Consider the following 23633-nt stretch of genomic DNA (forward strand, 5'->3'; position numbering starts at 1 on the left):
TTTTATTAAATATTTTATTAAATTTCTCAATAAAGATTAGATACAAAAATTTTTCTATAAGAAATATCGATAAATATAGTAATAATAAGATTAATATCTCTCTAAATACAAATTTTTGGTAACACAAAGTCTATAAAACGTTACAATAAACATTAATAAAATCAAACTTTTTTTGATGATAAGAAAAGTCGATTTTTATATTACAAAATCACACCAAACTTTCCGTTTGAGTTGAATACGCCAAAAATGAGTCCAAAAGTCTTGGCTCAACTAATTCTTGGACATCTTGAGTGTCGATTGATGATGTCCCACAATTTTCAGCGATTCTCCTCAATGTAGCCTTAAAAATTATATTAAAAATTAATAAATGAAACATAATGGCTAAAAAAAAACTTACCAAAGTTGCTACTAAGACGGCATCACTATCATATCGAGCCGATTTATCCCTACACAACTCCACCAGCTTCTTAATTCCTCCACATTGAACGATTTGAAACGCAGCATCTGGTTCACTAGAAACCCTTGAGAGTGCAATGATCGATTTCTGTTGAAGCCGTTTAAAAATATCCTCTTTAAACCGATCGGTATGTAGAAAGCACATTAAAACTTTAGGAACTTCATCTCGCGCTAATTGGTTTCGTGCCATTTCCACGCTAGAAACGTTGGCGATTAACGTCGAAACCTGCTCTAACAAAAAAATCGACGTTGTCGGTCCCCTTTTTCGAACCGCTTCAAAAAGAATCTTAATCGTATCGTGATTTAAGATGTACTTAATCGATTTTGGTTCCATGCTTGATAAATTTGCTAAAGCCGCCGTCGTTAATAATAAATTTTGACAACACGATGTTGTTTGTAAGAAATCGGTTAAAGCGGAAATTAATTTTTTGCAATGTTCTTGTAGGCCGTTTATTTTGTTGTTATCTTCTATCCATGGTGCTGTTATTTGGGCTAATAAGGCGATTGCTTCGGATTTTTCGGGTTCGGGGCGAGCTCTTTCGTAAATTATGTCGGAGATGGTTTGGATTCCGGATGATTTTTCAAATTTTCTTACTCCCAACGAGTTACAACAAAGAGTAGTTAGCGCGCGTAAAATTAAAGCTTTCACTGAAGATCCGTCACATTTTTCGCATAAAATAAGTAAGTTTTGAATCGTTGTTGATTCAGAAAGGATTTTTAATACTTCGGGGTGACGCTGACAAATCCAAGTTAATCCGGTTATTTTCGCTCTTAAATCCATCTCGTTTTCGGCGTATTCTAAGCTTTCCGCGAATTTCATTAGTTGAGTTTCTAAGAAATAATTGGTTTGATGCGTAAAAGATTTTTGTAGTTTAGTTATGCTGTCGGATAGTTTGAAAGTGCGTAATTCCTCGTTGTGTTTCTTCATATTCCGAGTGTTTGGGAGTTTGTATTTTTGTAAGAATTCTTTGATTAAGCCCGTTGTGCTTTGGATTAAAGAATCTTTATGTTTCGGTTGGCTTTTTAAGTTTTCGAATTCGCTCTCGATCATTTTGATGTCTCTTAACAAATTCGTTAAGTGACAAGTTGCTACGCTTGCTAAAAATGAAACTTTTTCGTTCAAATCGGCCGCAATTGATTTGCTTTGTAACGTTGTCATACATTCCGCGTCGTATAAATATCGGATTTCATCGTGCCAAAGTTTGCAAGATGATTCGAGATTTTCATGAAGAGGAGGTACTCTAAAAAAGAGATAATTTTGTATTAGTACTGCCACTACTATTAACACTAGACTTATATCACTTAATTAATTATTATTATTACCTCATTAGTTCATAATTAATTATTAAATGTATCATAGATCGATTGGATTTTAAATTTCATAAAATCATTAACAAATAATGTATATTATAAATAAAGCAACATAAATGACATAGCGAATTGGAGAGTGGTTGAAGATATCGAAGTGCTGAGTGACCATTCTATGATAATGTAAGAAATAAAAAACCAAACAAATTAAAAACCTAAATCCGCAGTGCCTGGTGGATATAATTGCAAATGCTTGTGATGAATCTCTGAAGAAGCGAACAAACCAAATGCATAGGAAACAAGTATACTGGTGGACAAAAGAAATAAAAGAAGCAAGGAAAGTATGCGTGGCGAAACGAAGATTGCTGCAGAGAAATAAGAAAAAACAGGGACAAAATGTAATACAGCAATTATCTATAGACTACACAGACGCAAGGAAAGACTTAAGAAGGTTAATTAAGAAATCAAAAGAAGAGAAATGGAAGGAGCTCTGCCTAGAACTGGAAGATAATGTTTGAGAAGGGAAGAAGTAGATTGCGAAACCGTAGAAGCGCAATTTGAGAAGCTTTTTCCACAATTATCAGAGCCTAAAGAAGATCATGAATTTGAAGAGGCCGAGATGTAAGAGCCTATTTTGTTTAAAATAGATGTATTAGAAAGGGCAGTTAAACAATTAAAAACCAGAAAAGCTCCGGGAGAAGATGGAATCACCAATGAAGTACTGAAAACTTGGGTAAAGTCGTATCCAGACGTTTTTATTAACGTTTATAATGAATGTCTTATTAAAGGCAATTTTCCGACATATGGAAGTGGGCAGTGCTAGTGTTGGTTCCAAAACCAGAGAATTATTGGTGATGCACAGTATGGATATAGAAAGGGTAGAAGCACAGTCGATGCAGTGATGAACATACTGAACGAAACAAGGGAAAGAAAAAGAGTATCACTGCAACATAGGGGACTTAGAATGATGGTACTGTTAGACATAAAAGATGCGTTCAATTCCGTACCGTGGAATGAAGTAAAGAGGGCACTGAGGGAAGCTAATGTTAATGTAGTTAACAAATAATGTTCAAATAAAATAGTCGAGTTTGCACTTATTTTGAAGGAATTTTATCCCAACCCAAGTTTTATTATTTTTTATTATCTTTATCTGAAAAATCCAAAATAAAAGAATTGTTTATTTGAATCATTATAAATGAAAAAGAAATTGATTCTCATTTAAAATCGAATTCAAACATTTTTGATTGAAATCGCTTAATTTATTATTATTATCACCTCTTTACTTCATAATTGATTATTAAATTTATTATGGATCGATAGGATTTTAAATTTCCTTTAATTTGATACCAAACACGATATATTTATGTTAAAAAATAAAAAAGTTGTGATAAAAAAATGAATGGTAATAACCCGCCATCTTTGATAACAATCAAACTTTAAAATTCGAATATCTCGAGAACAAAGCAAGATAAAATAGTCGAGTTTGGACTCATTTTGAAGGAAATTCAATTCTATATCAATCAAAATAAATTTCATCCTAACCCACGTTTTATTATTTTTTATTATCTTTTTCTCAAAAACCAAAAATAAAAAAATTGGTTATTTGAATCATTATAAATTAAAACGAAATTGATTTTAATTAAAAATCGAATTCAAAAATTTTTAATTAAAATGAATTAATTTATTATTATTATCACCTTTTTACTTCATAATTAATTATCAAATTTATCATAGAACGATAAGATTTTAAATTTCCTTTAATTTGATACCAAACATGATACATTTATTTAAAAAAGCAAAAAAGTTGAAATAAAAAAATTAATGGTAATAATCCACCATCTTTGATAATAATCAAACTTCAAAATTCGAATATTTTGAGAATTAAACAAGATAGTCGAGTTTGGACTCATTTTGAAGGAAATTCAGGTCTTTATCAATCAAAGTAAATTATATCCTTAGCCAAGGTTTTATTATTTTTTATTATCTTTTTTTCAAAAACCCAAAATAAAAGAAATTATTTATTTGAATCATTATCAATTAAAACGAAATTGATTTTAATTTAAAATCGAATTCAAAATTATTTAACTAAAATCACTTAATTTATTATTATTATCCCCTCTTTACTTCATAATTAATTATAAAATTTATCATGGATTGGTAGGATTTAAAATTTCCTTTAATTTGATACCAAACATGATATATTTATTTTAAAAAACAAAAAAGTTGAGATAAAAAAATTAATGGTAATAATCCGCCATTTTTGATAACAAACAAACTTTAAAATTGGAATATTTCGAGAACTAAACAAGATAAAATAGTCGAGTTTGGACTCATTTTGAAGGAAATTCAATTCTATATCAATCAAGATACATTTTTTCCCAACCCAACTTTTTATTATTTTTTATTATCTTTTTCTCAAAAATCCAAAATAAAAAATTGTTTATTTGAATCATTACAAATTAAAACGAAATTAATTTTAATTTAAAATCGAATTCAAAAATTTTTAATTAAAATCTCTTAATTTATTATTATTACCTCTTTACTTCATAATTAATTATCAAATTTATCATAGATCGATAAGATTTTAAATTTCCTTTAATTTGATACCAAACACGGTATATCTATATTAAAAAATAAAAAAGTTGTAATAAAAAAATTAATGGTAATAACCCGCCATCTTGGATAATAATCAAACTTTAAAGTTCGAATATCTCGAGAACTAAACAAGATAAAATAGTCAAGTTTGGACTCATTTTGAATGAAATTCAATTCTATATCAATCAAGATGAACTTTATGCCAACTCAAGCTATTATTATTTTTTTATTATCATTTTCGCAAAAACCCAAAATTTAAAAAAATTGTTTATTTGAATCATTATAAATTAAAACGAAATTAATTTTAATTTAAAATCGAATTCAAAAATTTTTAATTAAAATCTCTTAATTTATTATTATTACCTCTTTACTTCATAATTAATTATAAAATTTATCATAGATCGATAAGATTTTAAATTTCCTTTAATTTGATACCAAACACGGTATATCTATATTAAAAAATAAAAATGTAATAAAAAAATTAATGGTAATAACCCGCCATCTTGGATAATAATCAAACTTTAAAGTTCGAATATCTCGAGAACTAAACAAGATAAAATAGTCGAGTTTGGACTCATTTTGAATGAAATTCAATTCTATATCAATCAAGATGAACTTTATGCCAACTCAAGCTTTTATTATTTGTTGTTATCATTTTCACAAAAACCCAAAATTTTAAAAAATTGTTTATTTGAATCATTATAAATTAAAACGAAATTGATTTCCAGTTATAATCGAATTCAAAAATTTTTAATTAAAACCACATAATTTATTATTATTATAACCTCTTTACTTTATAATTGATTATCAAATTTATCATAAATCGATAGGATTTTAAATTTCTTTTAATTTGATACCAAACACGATATATTTATGTTAAAAAACAAAAAAGTTATGGTGAAAGAATTAATGGTAATAACCCGCCATCTTTGATAATAATCAAACCTTAAAATTTGAATATCTCGAGAACTAAACAAGATAAAATAGTCGAGTTTGGACTCATTTTGAAGGAAATTCAATTCTATATCAATCAAGATAAATTTTATCCCAACCCAAGTTTTTATTATTTTTTATTATCTTTTTCTCAAAACCCCAAAATAAGAAGAATTGTTTATTTGAATCATTATAAATTAAAACGAAATTGATTTTAATTTAAAATCGAATTCAAAAATTTTTAATTAAAATTGTTTAATTTATTATTATCATCATCTTTACTTCATAATTAATTATCAAATTTATCATGGATCGGTAGAATTTTAAATTTCCTTTAATTTGATACCAAACACGATATATTTATATTAAAAACCAAAAAAATTGTGATAAAAAAATTAATGGTAATAACCCGCCATCTTTGATAATAATCAAACTTCAAAATTCGAATATCTCGAGAACTAAACAAGATAAAATAGTCGAGTTTAGACTCATTTTGAAAGAAATTCGATTCTTTATCAAACAATGTGATTTTTATCCCAAACTCAAGTTTTTATTATTTTTTATTATCTTTTTCTCAAAAGCCCAAAATAAAAAAAATTGTTTATTTGAATCATTAAATATATCAAAGACGATATATTATATTAAAAAACAAAAAGGTGATAAAAAATTAATGGTAATAATCCGCCATCTTTGATAATAATCAAACATTAAAATTCGAATATCTCGAGAACTAAACAAGATAGAATAGTTGAGTTTGGACTCATTTTGAAGGAAATTCGATTCTACATATATATTGATCATCTACATGTATATTAATCAAGATAAATTATATCCCAACCCAAGTTTTTATTATTTTTTATAGACTGTGCTAATACTAAAGCTACAACTAACACTAGACCTCGATCTAGAATCGTTCTGGTTTAGCCGTCTTGAGAGACGTGCGGCTAAACCCGAACGTTTCTAGTTCTAGGTCTAGTTTTAGTTCAATGAAAGATATAAAACAATCTAACGCTAAATAACAATTAAATCTAGAACTAAGATTAACATTAGAACTAACACTAGACTTAGAACTAGAGACATTCTAGTGTTAGTTCTACTTTTAATTCAATATTAAATTTAAATCGATTTTTTAACTACATTTAAAATTTACCTTTCATTGTGATATTTCAATAACAAATTCATCTTCGTTTTTCCACCTCTCAAATTCGATTTAATTGAAAAAACTTTTGGCGTCGACGTGTGTTTGGGAGATTCAACATTTCCATCGGCGAAAAGACATTCTAATTCACTATCGGTATCACTTTGAATCGGGCTAAGAGAATAATTCAGCGACCTCCCCGATTGTATCGAATCTTCTTTGATTTCTTCGTAGTTATCTTCGGGGTTCGTTAGAACTGCCGGGGCGCTAATGTTAAAATCGATTTTTTTCTGTTTATTAGGTACTGGAACTGTTACGTTTGCGGCCTCTTCGTCGACCGAGCTCCACGAAGAATCCGCGTCTTCGTATGTGATCTCACTGTTAATGCTTGGACCGCTCGGTTTCCTTGCATACTGATTAGATTTTGGAATGTTTTCGATTTTTTTTGAAGATAGAGGTGAGTTTGGTCTAAAAATTTATTATTAATTATTTATTTTAAAAAAAAATTTAATTTAACTTACAAAGATTTAGCGTTTTTGAACAAAGATCTTGTATTCTTCGGCGAATATTTAACGTATTTGAAACTTTTTGATGGTTCAGATCTGACTTCGAGATCTAAAACGCGAATTGGAGTTGGAATTTCGCATTTATCGATTAATTTTTGATTATAAGAATTCTTCATGTAATTTTCTTTATTTGCATTTTTTTCGATATCGTTTATCTTTCTTCCTGAAGATTTTCTTGGGTGTAAAAATGTTTCGTTGTCGGAAAATCCGGAATCGTGACTTTTTGGGCTTGCCGAAATCGAACGCTGATTAATGTAATCGTGTTCGTCGGATCCCCACCACACTTTACTTGCTGATCTTGTAAAACTCATTTTATTTCAACCTATAAAAAAAAAAGAGGATAAAAGTCGTTTTAAGTTTAATGAAGCGTAAATTAAGTAATAATAAGGAATTATTGAAGAAATAGTGAAGGAGCAGTCACTTTAACCGTTAGAATTTGGGCTTTCGCTCATCATCTGTTCAAGACGTACAAGAAGAGTTCTTTCTTATTTTAAAGATCTCCAAGATTTAATAGGTATTCGTCCCGAAGCGAAATTGAGCTTCCGTTAGTAACACTATAGTAGTAATTTATGATACGTCAAAACCTTCTATACTACCCAATTTGTAGCCGGGAAAATTGTAATTGGATCCGACGTTACTTATCGGAGTTGGTGCAAAAATGTTTAATAAACGATTCTAATAAAAAGTAGAAGGATAATCAGATAATCCCGGTAAATTGCCGATTATAAATATTCATCGGCTTTGCATAAAAGGGAAAACGAGATCTAACTGGTAGGTAACGTCTCATATTTTGACTTATATTTAAATTATCGCTACCAGCTGCCCCGTTTGGATTAAAACAAAATGTAAAAAGGAACCAAAACGATCACAGAACTTGTTCAACCCACTTGAAAACGAAGATTACACCTCTGACTCATGCATTTAAAAAATTAAAAACATACTCTCAGATTTTAATTATAGCGGAGAAGGAATTATTATTACAATTTTTTTGTTTCATTACAATTTTGTATTATAAATAAACATTTAAATTTTTTTTTTTTCATTTCTACATCTGCTACCAAGTTGGCAAAAAAATTAAAATGATGTGGTTCTGAGTAAGCGGGAGTACTCAGAAATGAAGAAACATATTATATATTACGTATTCGAATAAATCATCAAAGTACACAATACATGGGAGATCAAACTTAAAAGACTGTAATTTACATAACTTGGATACGAAGAAAAGAGAGTGCCAAAGAGAATCAATACAAGAAGGGATCGGATAGATCAAAAACGCTGGGAAGGCTAAGTGTTCGATGATGCAAGTGAGTTGCTGAGAGTAAGAATGTGGTGATGAATAATAGTAGATAGAAAGGAATTCATCAAACGAGACAAAATGAGAATGGATTAAAAATTGGGGAAAATACTAATAGAAAACTGGAAAACTGGTTCTTTGTGTGTTATTTCGTTAATAAAAATTGAATTTAATGAATAAAGCTAGACATACACTGTGTTAATTAATTATCGTATCCGACGTCATCATTGCAAGTATGCAACCAATATCACAATATTCGTATTGCAAGACGCAAATCGCGTTATTGGTTGCATACTTGCAATGATGACGTCGGGTACGATAATTAATTAACACACTGTATATTAAGGACGATGTATTAAAACAAATATAATGTTAAAATACAAACGCAGTATGAACAGTAGCGGAAATGCTTCTACCATCTGCCCACTTGGGTTGGAAATGTAAAATGTTGTCGCTACTTCTTGAATTTTTAGACTTTGGTATTTCTACAGACGGGGGATAATACAAAAACACCGAAAGTGTTAAGCGATGATGCCATGAGACGTCTCGTTTAGAGCGAGATTTGTCAAAAAACATAGTACGTTAAAAGATAAACCAAAAGAGTTGGATAGTACTGGATCGCTACTCATCGCAAAGACCAAGAAAAGCCACATTATCAGTGAAATACTTATCAAATCTTGCCTGTTAAAAGCCGCTGTTATCCTTCTTGAACCAAAAAATAAACAAAAATGTTCACAAATACCGCTTTGTGACAATACTTCGACCGCAGACATAAAAAGAAAGAATCATAGTTTTTCGCAATGCAGTTTGACGAGATTATGGATGTCCATTATCGTCAATGTCAACGTCAACTTTAAAAGCTTATAACGACAGCTATCTCTGAATTCTTTCACAAACATGAACTGTTATGGAAAAAGTTCATGTCATAAAACTTGTACAAACGGCGCTCGTTATAAAATAACTGTTATTAATTGTTTAATACACAGTCAAGCTTTGACGGCTAAAACGCTTTCAAACTTATTCAACGATGTTTTAAAAGTATGCATTAAAATTGTCAATTATGTTAAAAAGCGTGCGAGACGAACACAGAATTTAAAACATTATTGCTCCATTCGGAAGTGCGCTGGCTTTCAAAAGGAAATATGTTAGCGAAATTATAGAGCTTCACGATGAAGTAATTTTGTTTTTAGAAATCCATAAACAAACTGAACTATATGTTGAATTCAAAAAACCAACTGTCCTAGTAGCATGGGCTTATCTATCGGATGTTATCGATTCCTTGAATTCACTAAACTAGAAATTGCAAGTCTGTAAAATAATTTTCATGCTGTCTGGTAGGTAAAGGTGTAACTTATCTTAGAAAAAATGCAGAATACCGAAAGACCTAAAATACATACTATTTGTTTTAAAGGATAAAGTTAAGCGCCAATCACGTTATACGATTTCAAGTCCGATTTGCATCATACGTCTAAAAGAACCAACTTAGATACACCAAGAAATTCTACACTAGAAAAATAGATGAACCTACAATTTCGGGCCAGTATCGTTTTCGAGATGTTAGTATAAAATTAAAAGTATCTATAGTTTGATTTTGTACTTTTCAAATGATTTCTATTTTATATAGAATTTAAGTCTAACTAGTTTTGGCCCTTGGCCATCTTCAGAAACTCTACAAATAGATTAACATCTCCCATCTTATCCATTTTACAAACGACAGCGGTAGTTAACGCTAGTTGGCATAAGATATCACTATGTTGCATGTTGTAGTGCAACTAACACTATAGGGCGCCTTAACCCGAAACTTTCCAGTTGTAAATAATGTAAATGTAAAACTAGAACTAACACTAGACCTAGAACTAGAATCATTCGGGTTTAGCTGTCTTGAGAAACGTGGGACTAAATCCGAATGTTTCTAGTTCTCGGTCTAGTGTTAGTTCTAGAGTACGACCAACCCAATATGGCCGGTCAAGCATCGCGATCGTTTTGAAAGGTACACTCAGAACAAAAATTTTGTACCGCTTAATTGAAAAGTTTGACATTTGTGAATGTGAGGTTATGAATGTTGCATTTTAGATTATAAAATAAAGGCTTTTTGTTTAATTATTAATATTTGATTTTATGTCGACAAATACAAAACATTATAACATAAAATATATTTGTGCTATTTCAGGTTTGTTGAGAAGTAACAATTTATATATCAGAGACATACATTTTTTAAAAACTATTCACCTAAATTAATAATAAATCTCTCTTCATTGTCGAATAGCTGATCTTTTGTCATATATTCATGTCTAATTTTCTCAACGTGGTTAGGGGAGTTATTTGATTTACTGCCTCGTGAATTAGATTTTCCATATTTATTAATCCAACATTACCAAAGGCTATTTTTCTCTTCACCATACTCCAAATTAGCTCTATTGGATTCAGGTCACAGTGATACGGAGGAAGGCGTAATACAGTATGACCCTTCGATTTTGCATACTCATCAATTACATACTGTGGTGATGGTTTATACCTCCTAACGATTTCTAGTAGCTCGCATTTTAACATATGTGGATGGTATGGTATGTTCATCGATTGTAGCCAACAGATTATATCATTTTTCTTTGATGAAGAAGTAGGAGGCCTATTTATTTGTACTGAATGGTAAGGCGCATTGTCCATAACAATTATTGAATTGTCCGGTAAATTTGGTAGCACTTGTGTTTTAAACCATTTTGAAAAGTTCTCAAAATTCATTTCATCATGATAATCACCACTTTTTGTTTTTGATTTAAATAAAAGGAAACTGTTCTTAATAAAACCCATACTGCCTCCACAATGAGCCATCGTTGACCAGCTCCATCTTTTTTCAAAACTCCATGTTCATCAGGACCTTGCCAACATTTCGAAACAGTATAATTTTTATGTACGTAGCTTTCATCCAAATATACAACAGGTCTCTTATTTTCACCAAGTTCATCATTGGCTATCTGATAAGAACAGTTATAGATAAACGAAATAGAACGATAATAGAAAATAAACTCGATAAACTCACAAAACTATAACCTAACTCAAGCAACGCTGTCAAAGAAATGAAATGTCAGAAATACATATTGTTTTATTTGGTAACTTGACTGTACTACAGCCGAATATATAGGTCAAGGAGGTGAGGGGTAAGGTATTTCCGATAATAGTTCGCATATTTTCCGCCGGCCAAATCCAACTGGTCGCACATTAGTTTTACACTAGCACTATCACTAGAACTAACACAAGATCTAGAACTAGAATCATTCGGGTTTAGCCGTCTTGAAAGACGTGCGGCTAAATCCGAATATTTCTAGTTCTCGATCTAGTCTTAGTTCTAGCGGCAGTGTAGGTAGCGCTAGATAGCATAAGATATTACTATGTTGTATATTTTTATTGAACTAGAAACATTCGGTTTTAGTCGTGAAAAAACTTGCAGCTGTCAATGTCAACTCTAATTTTATTATTATATTCGTAATCTTCATAAAATAACCTTTAAAGTGAGTCCAAACTTGACGCATTTATCTCATAAAACCAAAAAGTTCGAACTTTCAACTTTTAATTTTGACATATTTGTCAACTTCATAAAAATCCTTTAAAATGGGTCGAAAGATTTATATTTTTGTTTTTGTGACAAATATTAAGATATTTTATAAAAATTAAGAATATGTTAAAATGATATTGACATATATATCAAACCGAAAGTTTGATATTGACAAGTCGGATTTTTCACGACGATTACAAATATGTCAAAATTGACGTTGACATTCTTAACCGAAAGGTGACCATACCTTCATTAATATTGAAGATGAATGTCGTGTTTGTACTCATTAAAGGATTTTTAATGAAGATCATATTGATTACAAATATGTATGTCAAAATTGAGGTTGACTAAACCTGAAGTTAGTTATCATGCAATAGAAGTTTTATAACTGAAGTTAATCTAGTGCCACTGTTTCGCACTTTATTTTTATTTTTAACGTGTTTTTTGGGTCATTTCTTATTGATTAAAAAAAAATCGTCGATTTTTAAGCCACATGATGATGCTTGAACTTTTCCCAAGTTTCTTAATACTACTAGTAGTATTTCTTTTGTTAAAAAAGAGCGTTCTTAAATTTGAACCTGTAAACTTGTAACTTTCTAACTAACTTCGTCCTTAATTTCATTTTACAACTTTTTAAACTTGTAAATTGGTAACTAATAATCTGATTTCAACTTTGATATGTGATCTTTTTAACAAAACAAAAACAGATATTAAGAAAGTTGTTTGTAAAATGGATAAGATGAGAGATGTTAACCTATTTGTAGAGTCTCTGAAAATGGCCAAGGGCCGAAACTGGTTATTCTTTTATATAGAATTTAAGTCTAAATTCTATATAAAATAAAAACCAGCTTAAAAGTACAAAAGCAAACTCTAGATTATTTTCTTCAAAAATTTTTACACGAATCGTCATCATTTTGTTTCTAGTTTTAGTGATAAAAGTTATGCCACGACTTACAGAATTAGCCTGTATAGTCGTAAAACGTTCTTTGACGGTGTACAGGGTGGTTCAAATTCGATGTCCGAATAGGCTAACTCGGAAACTATAAGAGTTAGAAAAAAAGTAGCTTACATGTCATGATCTCGTTTTTCGAGAAACTGCTAATGCCGAAAACCTCATAGCGCTATCGTCTTTTGTTTTTCCCCTAGAGGCCAAAATTGGAAATATCGTAAAACCAGCAAGTGCAATTATCTTCGTTATTATTATAGGTGGAGTATTATAACTAAGACATTATATGGACACTTTTTTACAGAGAAATGGATGACGTAGTCAAAAAAATTTTTTCGGTTTTAGATTTTGAGATATCATCACAATTTTCGTTTTTTTAAATGGAAACAACCACTGATTATTCGCTTATTAAATTCGTTATTTTTTTCTGATTACAAAAATATAGGGTTCGACAGGTCTATTTCTTATTGTTTTAGAATAAAGCCAAAAATAAACTTTTTTTTTAAATTTCCATCTAGTGTCATCGACGAAATTAAATTTACAGTTTCCTGTAAATTATGGTACTATAACTAAAAATTAAAAAAACAAATTTCTGATGTTTGAAACAAATAAATTTGTTGAACTATTTAATTTATATATGTTTTACACAAAAGTTGGAATAGATTGCATTATTTCACATTTTTTATTAATATTTAATATTATTATTAAATGACTTAATAAATTATTGATAGATGGCGCTCATATATTTTTCTTTTGAATTCAAATAAACATAGCAACATTTGTTTGTATTCAAAAAGTGTCACTTTAAAAATCCTGTTTTAAAGATGAATTACGAAAACTTTGAAAAGTTTGACATGTTAGAATGTTACATATTACAAAATAAAAGTAGTGAATTGGCTGCAGAGTTGTATTTTAATAGATACCCGGAAAGAAGGCAGCCAAGTGCGAAAATATTTAGTCGTTTAGAAAAAAATTTAAAAACATTCGGTTCTTTTAAAAAGCCTAGACCAAAATCGTATTATAAAGAAAATGAAGACGAAGAAATAAATGTTTTAGCGGCAGTTACAGCAAATTCGTCGATATCATGCCGCGAAATGGAGAATGATCTTGGTATTTCCAGAAATCGCTGTCTTCGTGTTTTACATAAACACAAGTATAAGCCATACGTTCCTCGAATCATGCATCATTTACGAGATGGTGATACCCAAAGAAGGCTTGAATTTTGCCGTTGGTACGTAGATCAGGTTAATGAAAACCCAGTTTTCAGTAGAGCAATTATCTGGACCGATGAAGCACACATTAGCAGTGCGGGGATATTTAACAGAAATAACCAACATATATGGTCGAACGTTAATCCCCAAAATACCATTGAAAGGCGTACTCAAGGTCGCTTTGGTTTTAACGTATGGGTAGCATTGCTAAATAATGAAGTTTTGGCATATCAAATATACCAAGAAAATTTAAATGCGGAACGGTATTTAAACATATTAACAAACCACACTGAAAGATATGTTGATGGTTTACCTTTACGTGATGCGGAAAAACTATATTTTCAACATGATGGCGCTCCTGCGCATACTGCTAGGCGTATAACTAATTTTTTAAATATTAATTTTGAAGACAACTGGATTGGTTCCAGCGGAAACCATCGGTGGCCACCAAGATCACCGGATTTGACGCCACTGGATTTTTTTTTCTGGGGCTACATCAAAAACCAGTTATATTTAATGGATAATGGAAATATAAGAGAATTAAAGATAAATTTTGAGCATTGTCTCAATTCTATTCCAAATATAAGTATATTTAACGCAATAAACAGTGTTAGAAAGCGTTGTGAAATTTGCATCGAAAAAAGAGGAGGTCAATTTGAGCATTTTTTGTAGCATTGTTTTAATAATGTTTGGAAAATAAAATTATTAGTATTTGTTGTTAAATTACTATTTTTTTGCGTTAATAAAATATTTATAAATACTATTTGATCTAACAAAAACAAATAATATATTAAATAATGTCAATCTTATAGATGTGAAAATTTTTAAAAGTTATTCATAAAGTATTAAGAAATGTAGGTATGTAGTAAACCTACAATTTCTAAAATCAGCCACTTAATAATTTATCAAGTTGCTAATAAAATAGTGTGAAGCAATGCAAGTCATTAAATATTTTCGTATTAACAGTTGGTGTAATAAACATAATTATTTGTTTTTAAATACCAGAAGTTATCTTCTTATTTAATTGTTAACTTTTTAGATTTTACCTACCCCCCCGTAATTTACAGGAAACTGTAAATTTAATTTCGCCGATGATACTAGATGGAAATTTTATAAAAAATGTTTATTTTTGGCTTTATTCTAAAACAATAAGAAATAGACCTGTCGAACCCTATATTTTTGTAATCAGAAAAAAATAACGAATTTAATAAGCGAATAATCAGTGGTTGTTTCCATTTAAAAAAACGAAAATTGTGATAATATCTCAAAATCTAAAACCGAAAAATTTTTTTTGACTACGTCATCCAATTCTCTATAAAAAAGTGTCCATATAATGTCTTAGTTATAATACTCCACCTATAATAATAACGAAGATAATTGCACTTGCTGGTTTTACGATATTTCCAATTTTGGCCTCTAGGGGAAAAACAAAAGACGATAGCGCTATGAGGTTTTCGGCATTAGCAGTTTCTCGAAAAACGAGATCATGACATGTAAGCTACTTTTTGTCTAACTCTTATAGTTTCCGAGTTAGCCTATTCGGACATCGAATTTGAACCACCCTGTACATTGTAGCAGCTCGAATAATATTTCTTCACCAAATTGAACTCTAGTGCCTCGGCCGCAAGCGACCTCGGCTACTATTTCTTTAGCAGCGTTGGTTTTAGTAGCTCGGAAATATTTTTTAATTAAATAGCATCTAATGCCTCGGCCGCAAGCGACCTCGGCTACTATTCCTTTAACAGCGTTGGTTTTAGTAGCTCGGATAATATTTTTTTAATTAAATAGCCTCTAGTGCCTCGATCGCAAGCGACCTCGGCTACTATTTCTTTCACGGTGTACATTGTAGCAGCTCGGATAAAATGTCTTTACCGAATTATGCTCTAGTGCCTTGGCCGCAAGCGACCTCAGCTTCTATTTCTTTATCGGTGTAAATGGTAGCAGCTAGGATATTGCTGTGAACTTTATATTTTCTTTAAATCTCATTATTTTCAGATTTAAGCTATCCAATCTTGGTACATCGTCCTTGAAAATAGTTGTATACGGATAAGTTTCATTTCACGTTTATTTAATATTTCTTCACCGAATTGAACTCTAGTGCCTCGGCCGCAAGCGACCTCGGCTATTATTTCCTTAATAGTGATGATTGTAGTAACTGTAATATTTCTTCAACAAAGTAGCCTCTAATGCCTCGGCCGCAAGCGACCTCGGCTACTATTTCTTTAACAGAGTCGATTAGAGTAGCTCGGATAATATTTCTTCACCGAATTGAACTCTAGTGCCTCGGCCGCAAGCGACCTCGGCTATTATTTCTTTAACAGTGTCGATTGTAGTAGCTGTATAATATTTCTTCAACAAAGTAGCCTCTAATGCCTCGGCCGCAAGCAACCTCGGCTTCTATTTCTTTAACAGCTTCGATTAGAGTTGCTCGGATTATATTTCTTCACCGAATTGAAGTCTAGTGCCTCGGTCGCAAGCGACCTCGGCTACTATTTTTTAAAAGTGTCGATTGTAGTAGCTGTATAATATTTCTACAATAAAGTAGCCTCTAATGCCTCGGCCGCAAGCGACCTCGGCTACTATTTCTTTAAAAGTGTCGATTGTAATAGCTGTATAATTTTTCTTCAACAAAGTAGCCTCGGCCGCAAGCGACCTCGGCTAATATAATATCTTGTACAATAAAGATGAAACTTTATAATTGTTCATCGAAATCGGTTAAGAGATATACATATAAAATATTATTCAATTGAGGGTTGAAAAAAAGAAATAGGGGGATAACTTCGCATAGGTTTTTGAAGTAGGGGAATAAATATTGTACTTTGAAACCGACGTCCCTTTCAAATCACGACCGTTAGGAACAGCTGTGCACATCAAACGATAAGGGAGTACGTATTTAAAAATTGTTTGCTACTTTTTCTTCGTGTCATTTTAAAAAATCTCCGTTTATGACTCTTTTATAAATCTGCTTTAAATTGACACACATAGAAAGAAACATCAACCTAAATGCAGAAAAAAGAGTTGGTCAGCGTAATGCAAAACTCGTGTTCGTTACAAATACTCGAAGAGTTTTTACATGTTTTTGTAATTTTAGTAATACGAGTTGATTTTTCTAATTATTACAAGGTAAACAAATTTTTTAATAAAATGTTTTGTAGATTGATAATTAATGTTTAGTCATAATGATTTAAATTTTACCACGTGGCGCGTGCCTCAAACATATGCCACATTCTTCACCCCCCTTGAGAATTTTACCGGTACAATACCAATAAAGTTGCAGCTGGCTCGATGAAGTTACAAAATGAAAGGGGACGATAAAAGTTCAAACTATCAAAAATTCAACAAAAACTCAACATAATTAAAAAAATAATCACGTGGTATTCTTAAAAAGGTGATCATTTTGTTTCCTTTTGTATTTGGTATCATAACAGTTTATTTTACCGTTTAAAAAAGACGATTAGATATTTATAAAGTTTTTAAACCTGACTCTTTTTAGTCTAGAATTCGAAACTATCATCTAAAGGTTTCCTGTTTCTTTAAAAACACAGATAAAAAAACACAACTTAAAAGTCGTTGTACTTTTTCTTTGAGTGATTTTTAACCTTGATGTTATTATTGTTTGATTTTATAAACTAAAAATGTTTTTATTTGTTTTTAATAATAACCCACATAATCTCTAAAAGTTCGTTATAACACAAATAGGTTTAGGAACATCCCTTTTACACATGTGGGTGATTATGGGTAACGTAATTCTACCAGGTGGAACGGCTCGTGTCTCGGTTTATGGTTTTTCATTCAACGTGTGTAGGAGATTCCCATCTGACACGCGACCCGATCCAATATTTCCCTATATAACACCGGAATTTTGAACAACACCGGAAGGAAGACGAAAGATGTCCTTTTTAAAACGAACTATTTTTATGTTACAACATCGAATTTGTAATCGGAATACCATTCCTTACTTATAACATGAAGTACAAGTTGAAAAGTAAATAAATGTTGATAAGGGCACACGATTTTTTGATTATCTAGACTCTAGATAAATATGATTTTATTTGCTAAGCTGTGAACTAAATTTTTAAAGACACAATCTTATGAGACCTTTTCTTAACAAAAATCATTTTAATGGAATTTGAAAAAAAAAAACAAGCTATTATAAACGAGCTACTCTAATCGATGCTGTTAAAGAACCGGCCGAGGCATAAGAGGCTACTTTATTATAGAAATATTATACAGCTACAACAATCGACACTTGTTGTGCACTATTATGTATGTAATGCAGAATACAGGGTGTTTCACTTAAAACTCGCAGGCCAAGTATCTCTGGAATGGGTTGAGATATCTTAGTTTTGTAAGAAGTTGTTGTTAGAGTACGTAAGTGACTTCAGTTCTTAAGTATTGTTATTCTTCATTACACGGAAATAAAGATGGCGCTGCAGTCAAAAGACACTTTCGTTTCATTACAACCTTTTTATAGGGTTTTATTAAACCTTTTTTGTATGAAATGTTTTTTCCATCGGTTATAATTATCGAGTTATAGAAGAAAATGGTTGAAATCGTCAAACTTTTATATTTTTCTTGAATTGGGTTGGTACTGCTGATCGGTGGATTAAAATAACTTATTGGATATGTTTTATGAGTTAATTCTAAACTTTTTTGTATGAAATATTTTTTTCCATCGGTTATAATTATTGAGTTATACAAGATAATTATTGAAAAGTCAAAATTTCCATTTTTTTTAGGTTGGGTTGGTACTGCTGATCGGTGGATTAAAATAACTTATTGGATATGTTTTATGGGTTCATTCTAAACCTTTTTTGTATGAAATGTTTTTTTCCATCGGATATAATTATTGAGTTATAGAAGAAAATTGTTGAAAACGTCAAAATTTCTATTTTTCTAAGGTTGGGTTGGTACTACCGATCGGTGGATTAAAATAACTTATTGGATACGTTTTATGGGTTAATTCTAAACCTTTTTTGTATGAAATGTTTTTTTCCATCGGTTATAATTATTGAGTTATAGAAGAGAATTGTTGAAAACGTCAAAATTTCTATTTTTCTATGGTTGGGTTGGTACTACCGATCGGTGGATTAAAATAACTTATTGGATACGTTTTATGGGTTAATTCTAAACCTTTTTTGTATGAAATGTTTTTTTTCCATCGGTTATAATTATTGAGTTATAGAAGAAAATTGTTGAAAACGTCAAAATTTCCTCTTTTTTAAGGTTGGGTTGGTACTGCTGATCGGTGGATTAAAATAACTTATTGGATATGTTTTATGGATTAATTTTAAACCTCTTTTGTATGAAATATTTTCTTCCATCGGTTATAATTATTGAGTTATAGAAGAGAATTGTTGAAAACGTCAAAATTTCTATTTTTCTAAGGTTGGGTTGGTACTACCGATCGGTGGATTAAAATAACTTATTGGATACGTTTTATGGGTTAATTCTAAACCTTTTTTGTATGAAATGTTTTTTTTCCATCGGTTATAATTATTGAGTTATAGAAGAAAATTGTTGAAAACGTCAAAATTTCCTCTTTTTTAAGGTTGGGTTGGTACTGCTGATCGGTGGATTAAAATAACTTATTGGATATGTTTTATGGATTAATTTTAAACCTCTTTTGTATGAAATATTTTTTTCCATCGGTTATAATTATTGAGTTATACAAGAAAATTGTTGAAAACGTCAAAATTTCCATTTTTTTTTTAGTGTGTTGGTACTGCTGATCGGTGGATTAAAATAACTTATTGGATACGTTTTATGGGTTAATCTTAAACCTTTTTTGTATGAAATGTTTTCTTCCATCGGTTATAATTATTGAGTTATAGAAGAGAATTGTTGAAAACGTCAAAATTTCTATTTTTCTAAGGTTGGGTTGGTACTACCGATCGGTGGATTAAAATAACTTATTGGATACGTTTTATGGGTTAATTCTGAACCTTTTTTGTATGAAATGTTTTTTTCCATCGGTTATAATTATTGAGTTATAGAAGAAAATGGTTGAAAACGTCAAAATTTTATATTTTTCTTGAGTTGGGTTGGTGTTGCTGATCGGTGGATTAAAATAACTTATTGAATATGTTTTATGGTTTAATTCTAAACCTTTTTTGCATGAAATGTTTTTTTCCATCGGTTATAATTATTGCATTATAGAAGAAAAAGTGTTGAAAACGTCAAAATTTCTATTTTTCTTGAGTTGAGATGGTACTGCTGATCGGTGGATTAAAATAACTTAGTGGATATGTTATATGGGTTAAATCTAAACCGTTTTTGTATGAAATTTCTTTTTCCTTCGGAAATAATTATTGAGTTATAGAAGAAAATGGTTGAAAACGTCAAAATTTTATATTTTTCTTGAGTTGGGTTGGTACTGCTGATCGGTGGATTAAAATAACTTATTGGATATGTTTTATGGGTTAATTTTAAACCTTTTTTGTATGAAATGTTTTTTTCCATCGGTTATAATTATTGAGTTATAGAAGAAAATTGTTGAAAACCTCAAAATTTCTTTCTTTTTTTAAGGTTGGGTTGCTACTGCTGATCGGTGGATTAGAATAACTTATTGGATACGTTTTATGGGTTAATTCTAAACCTTTTTTGTATGAAATGTTTTTTTCCATCGGTTATAATTATTGAGTTATAGAAGAAAATTGTTGAAAACCTCAAAATTTCCTTCTATTTTTAAGGTTGGGTTGGTACTGTTGATCGGTGGATTAAAATAACTTATTGGATATGTTATATGGGTTAATTCTAAACCTTTTTTGTATGAAATGTTTTTTTCCATCGGTTATAATTATTGAGTTATACAAGATAATTGTTGAAAAGTCAAAATTTCTATTTTTCTTGAGTTAGGTTGGTACTGCTGATCGGTGGATTAAAATAACTTGTTGGATATGATTTATGGGTTAATTCTAAACCTTTTTTCTATGAAATGTTTTTTCCATCGGTTATACTTATTGCGTTATAGAAGAAAATTGTTGAAAACCTCAAAATTTCTATTTTTCTTGAGTTGGGTTGGTACTGCTGATTGGTGGATTAAAATAACTTATTGGATGTGTTTTATGGGTTAATTTTAAACATTTTTTGTATGAAATGTTTTTTTCCATCGGTTATAATTATTGAGTTATAGAAAAAAATTGTTGAAAACCTCAAAATTTCCTTCTTTTTTTAAGGTTGGGTTGGTACTGCTGATCGGTGGGTTAAAATAACTTATTGAATATGTTTTCTGGGTTAAATCTAAACCTTTTTTGTATGAAATGTTTTTTTTCCATCGGTTATAATTGTTGAGTTATACCAGATAATTGTTGAAAAGTCAAAATTTCTATTTTTCTTGAGTTAGGTTGGTACTGCTGATCGGTGGATTAAAATAACTTGTTGGATATGATTTATGGGTTAATTCTAAACCTTTTTTCTCTGAAATGTTTTTTCCATCGGTTATAATTATTGAGTTATAGAAGAAAATTGTTGAAAACGTCAAAATTTCTTTTTGTCTAAGGTTGAGTTGATACTACTGATCGTTGGATTAAAATAACTTATTGGATACGTTTTATGGGTTAATTCTAAACCTTTTTTGTATGACACGTTTTTTTCCATCGGTTATAATTATTGAGTTATAGAAGAAAATGATTGAAAACGTCAAAATTTTATATTTTTCGTGAGTTGGGTTGGTACTGCTGATCGGTGGATTAAAATAATATATTGAATATGTTTTATGAGTTAATTTTAAACCTTTTTTGTATGAAATGTTTTTTTCCATCGGTTATAATTATTGAGTTATACAAGATAATTATTGAAAAGTCAAAATTTCCATTTTTCTTGAGTTGGGTTGGTACTGCTGATCGGTAGATTAAAATAACATATTGGATATGTCTTATGGGTTTATTGTAAGCCTTTTTTGTATAAAATGTTTTTTTCCATCGGTTATAATTATTGAGTTATAAAGGCTTTCTATGCTTTCTACCTTTTTTCGAAGTTCTTTTTGTACTATTGGTGCCATGTTTTGGAGAAACTTTATGTTTTGAATGTTTAGACTTTCGTACATGACTTTTAGAACTTTCAATTCTTTCATCAAAAGTTTTCGTGCTGCTATCATCACCATGTTTTAAAGATTTATGCTGAATTATTAGAAGTATGTGAATGAGCTTTGGAACCATCGACTACACTTTCATCAGAATGTTCGTGTTTTATCGTTTTTTTATGCAAATTAAGCGAGTCAATGGTACTAACATCTTAGCTATCATCATGAGTGCTCGAAGACTTATGATGGCCGTGATGTTTGCTTGAATGTTTTTTTTATGATGAAATAAATGCTGGGCTTTAATCATGCAAATAGATTTTAAACTTTAGGTTTAGCTCTTCCACAAAATAAATTAGTTTGACGATTTTTGGGTTGTTTTTCCTATTTGTAACAATATCAAAATAATGTTGGGAAATAGATCCAATTCTCATCCTTAACATACATCCTTGCACCTATCAACATTGTTTTTGAATGTTTTTTTGATTTTGCTTTTCTAACATTATTAATAGGCAATAATATTTACTGATATTATTTATAATAAACAATATTAAACAATTTCAATAAATTACAAATGACACTACCATATGTTTGAAAATCAATTTTAACTCAATTATTTTATGTTTTTTTTTCCAGTACACGGAAGAAATTCTAACTGACCAATGTACAGTTATCGAGCGCATATCGGTTCGTAGGAAGACATCGACCATCAATAAACCATAAACCCGTTAATATATTTTTCAACGAACCATACTAAACCGATGGAAAAGAAAAATTCTTTTACACCACATCGTTTTCTTAACGAAGAAATTAAGAAATTTCTTTCCGGATTAGTCGATTTAAAAGGTACCTTGTGACAAGGTCGTTATTACCTGGAAGCTAAAGATAAGTCACCGCGCGTGACTTATACCAATGAGTGAGTAGAAAATGAATCATTATTTCCAAGTTACTTTGCAAAAGACTTCCTATTGAGTTTTAGTTTACTACGATTACTCAGGCATTTTTTTGTAACATTTTTTTGTTGACCAAATAATTTCTTAGGAAATCAACAAATTTTTTTTAATAATTACGAATTATTTATAAGAATAATTTAAAACCACAACAACTCAAGAATAGATAAACAAATTAATTTTTTTATAATTTGACCTTTAATGTCTTTTAAAATAATAATAGACGCATTTCCTTCCACATTTGTTGTTTAATCATCAACGAAACAATGTTAACAAATTGTGCCAGAGCTTTTTATCGGTTTGAAAGCGATAATAAAAGAAGAAGCGTGTTTGATTAATGTTGAATACCACGCGAATTAGTCACAAGATTATTTTATCGAATTATTTATTAATCGGGACGCACCTCTGTTTAATTTTAATACACAATTTGAATCATCTAACGTTTCGATTCAATTCCTTTTTGTGTGTTTAATTCGAATAAATTTTTTTATCTTATGTAACTATTTAAATTGCAAAAAAGAATTGATTAAAAAACACTTTTAATTTCAAAATGTTGATTTTCCCAGTTTGAATTGAAATTTAGGTTGGGTTCAATTTATTTTAATACCTGGAAGGAAGTTCTTTGTGTATTGTTAAATTCTAAAAAATTCTAAAAACATTTTTTTC

The 23633-nt window shown here is 30.2% G+C and overlaps 1 protein-coding gene and 1 long non-coding RNA gene across 2 annotated transcripts in view; both read right to left on the bottom strand.

Moving 5' to 3' along the window:
• Positions 1-23633, bottom strand: part of LOC111419454 (spindle orientation adaptor protein inscuteable) — a 23991-nt gene continuing 358 nt past the window's right edge. The window contains exons 2-5 of the mRNA XM_023052252.2: positions 6952-7318; positions 6443-6898; positions 398-1697; positions 1-340 (exon numbers count right to left, since the gene is read on the bottom strand). Coding sequence (XP_022908020.2) covers positions 209-340; positions 398-1697; positions 6443-6898; positions 6952-7307 — 2244 coding nt within the window. The 5' untranslated portion in view covers positions 7308-7318 and the 3' untranslated portion in view covers positions 1-208. The remainder of the gene's footprint in view (positions 341-397; positions 1698-6442; positions 6899-6951; positions 7319-23633) is intronic.
• On the bottom strand, positions 10426-15645 carry LOC139429547 (uncharacterized). Its single transcript, XR_011640101.1, has 2 exons — positions 11328-15645; positions 10426-11262 (listed from the first exon to the last, which is right to left on the bottom strand). It is a non-coding gene; the product is annotated as an uncharacterized lncRNA (long non-coding RNA).

The sequence above is a fragment of the Onthophagus taurus genome, chromosome 3 (assembly GCF_036711975.1).
Source record: "Onthophagus taurus isolate NC chromosome 3, IU_Otau_3.0, whole genome shotgun sequence".
Classification (NCBI taxonomy): Eukaryota; Metazoa; Arthropoda; class Insecta; order Coleoptera; family Scarabaeidae; genus Onthophagus; species Onthophagus taurus.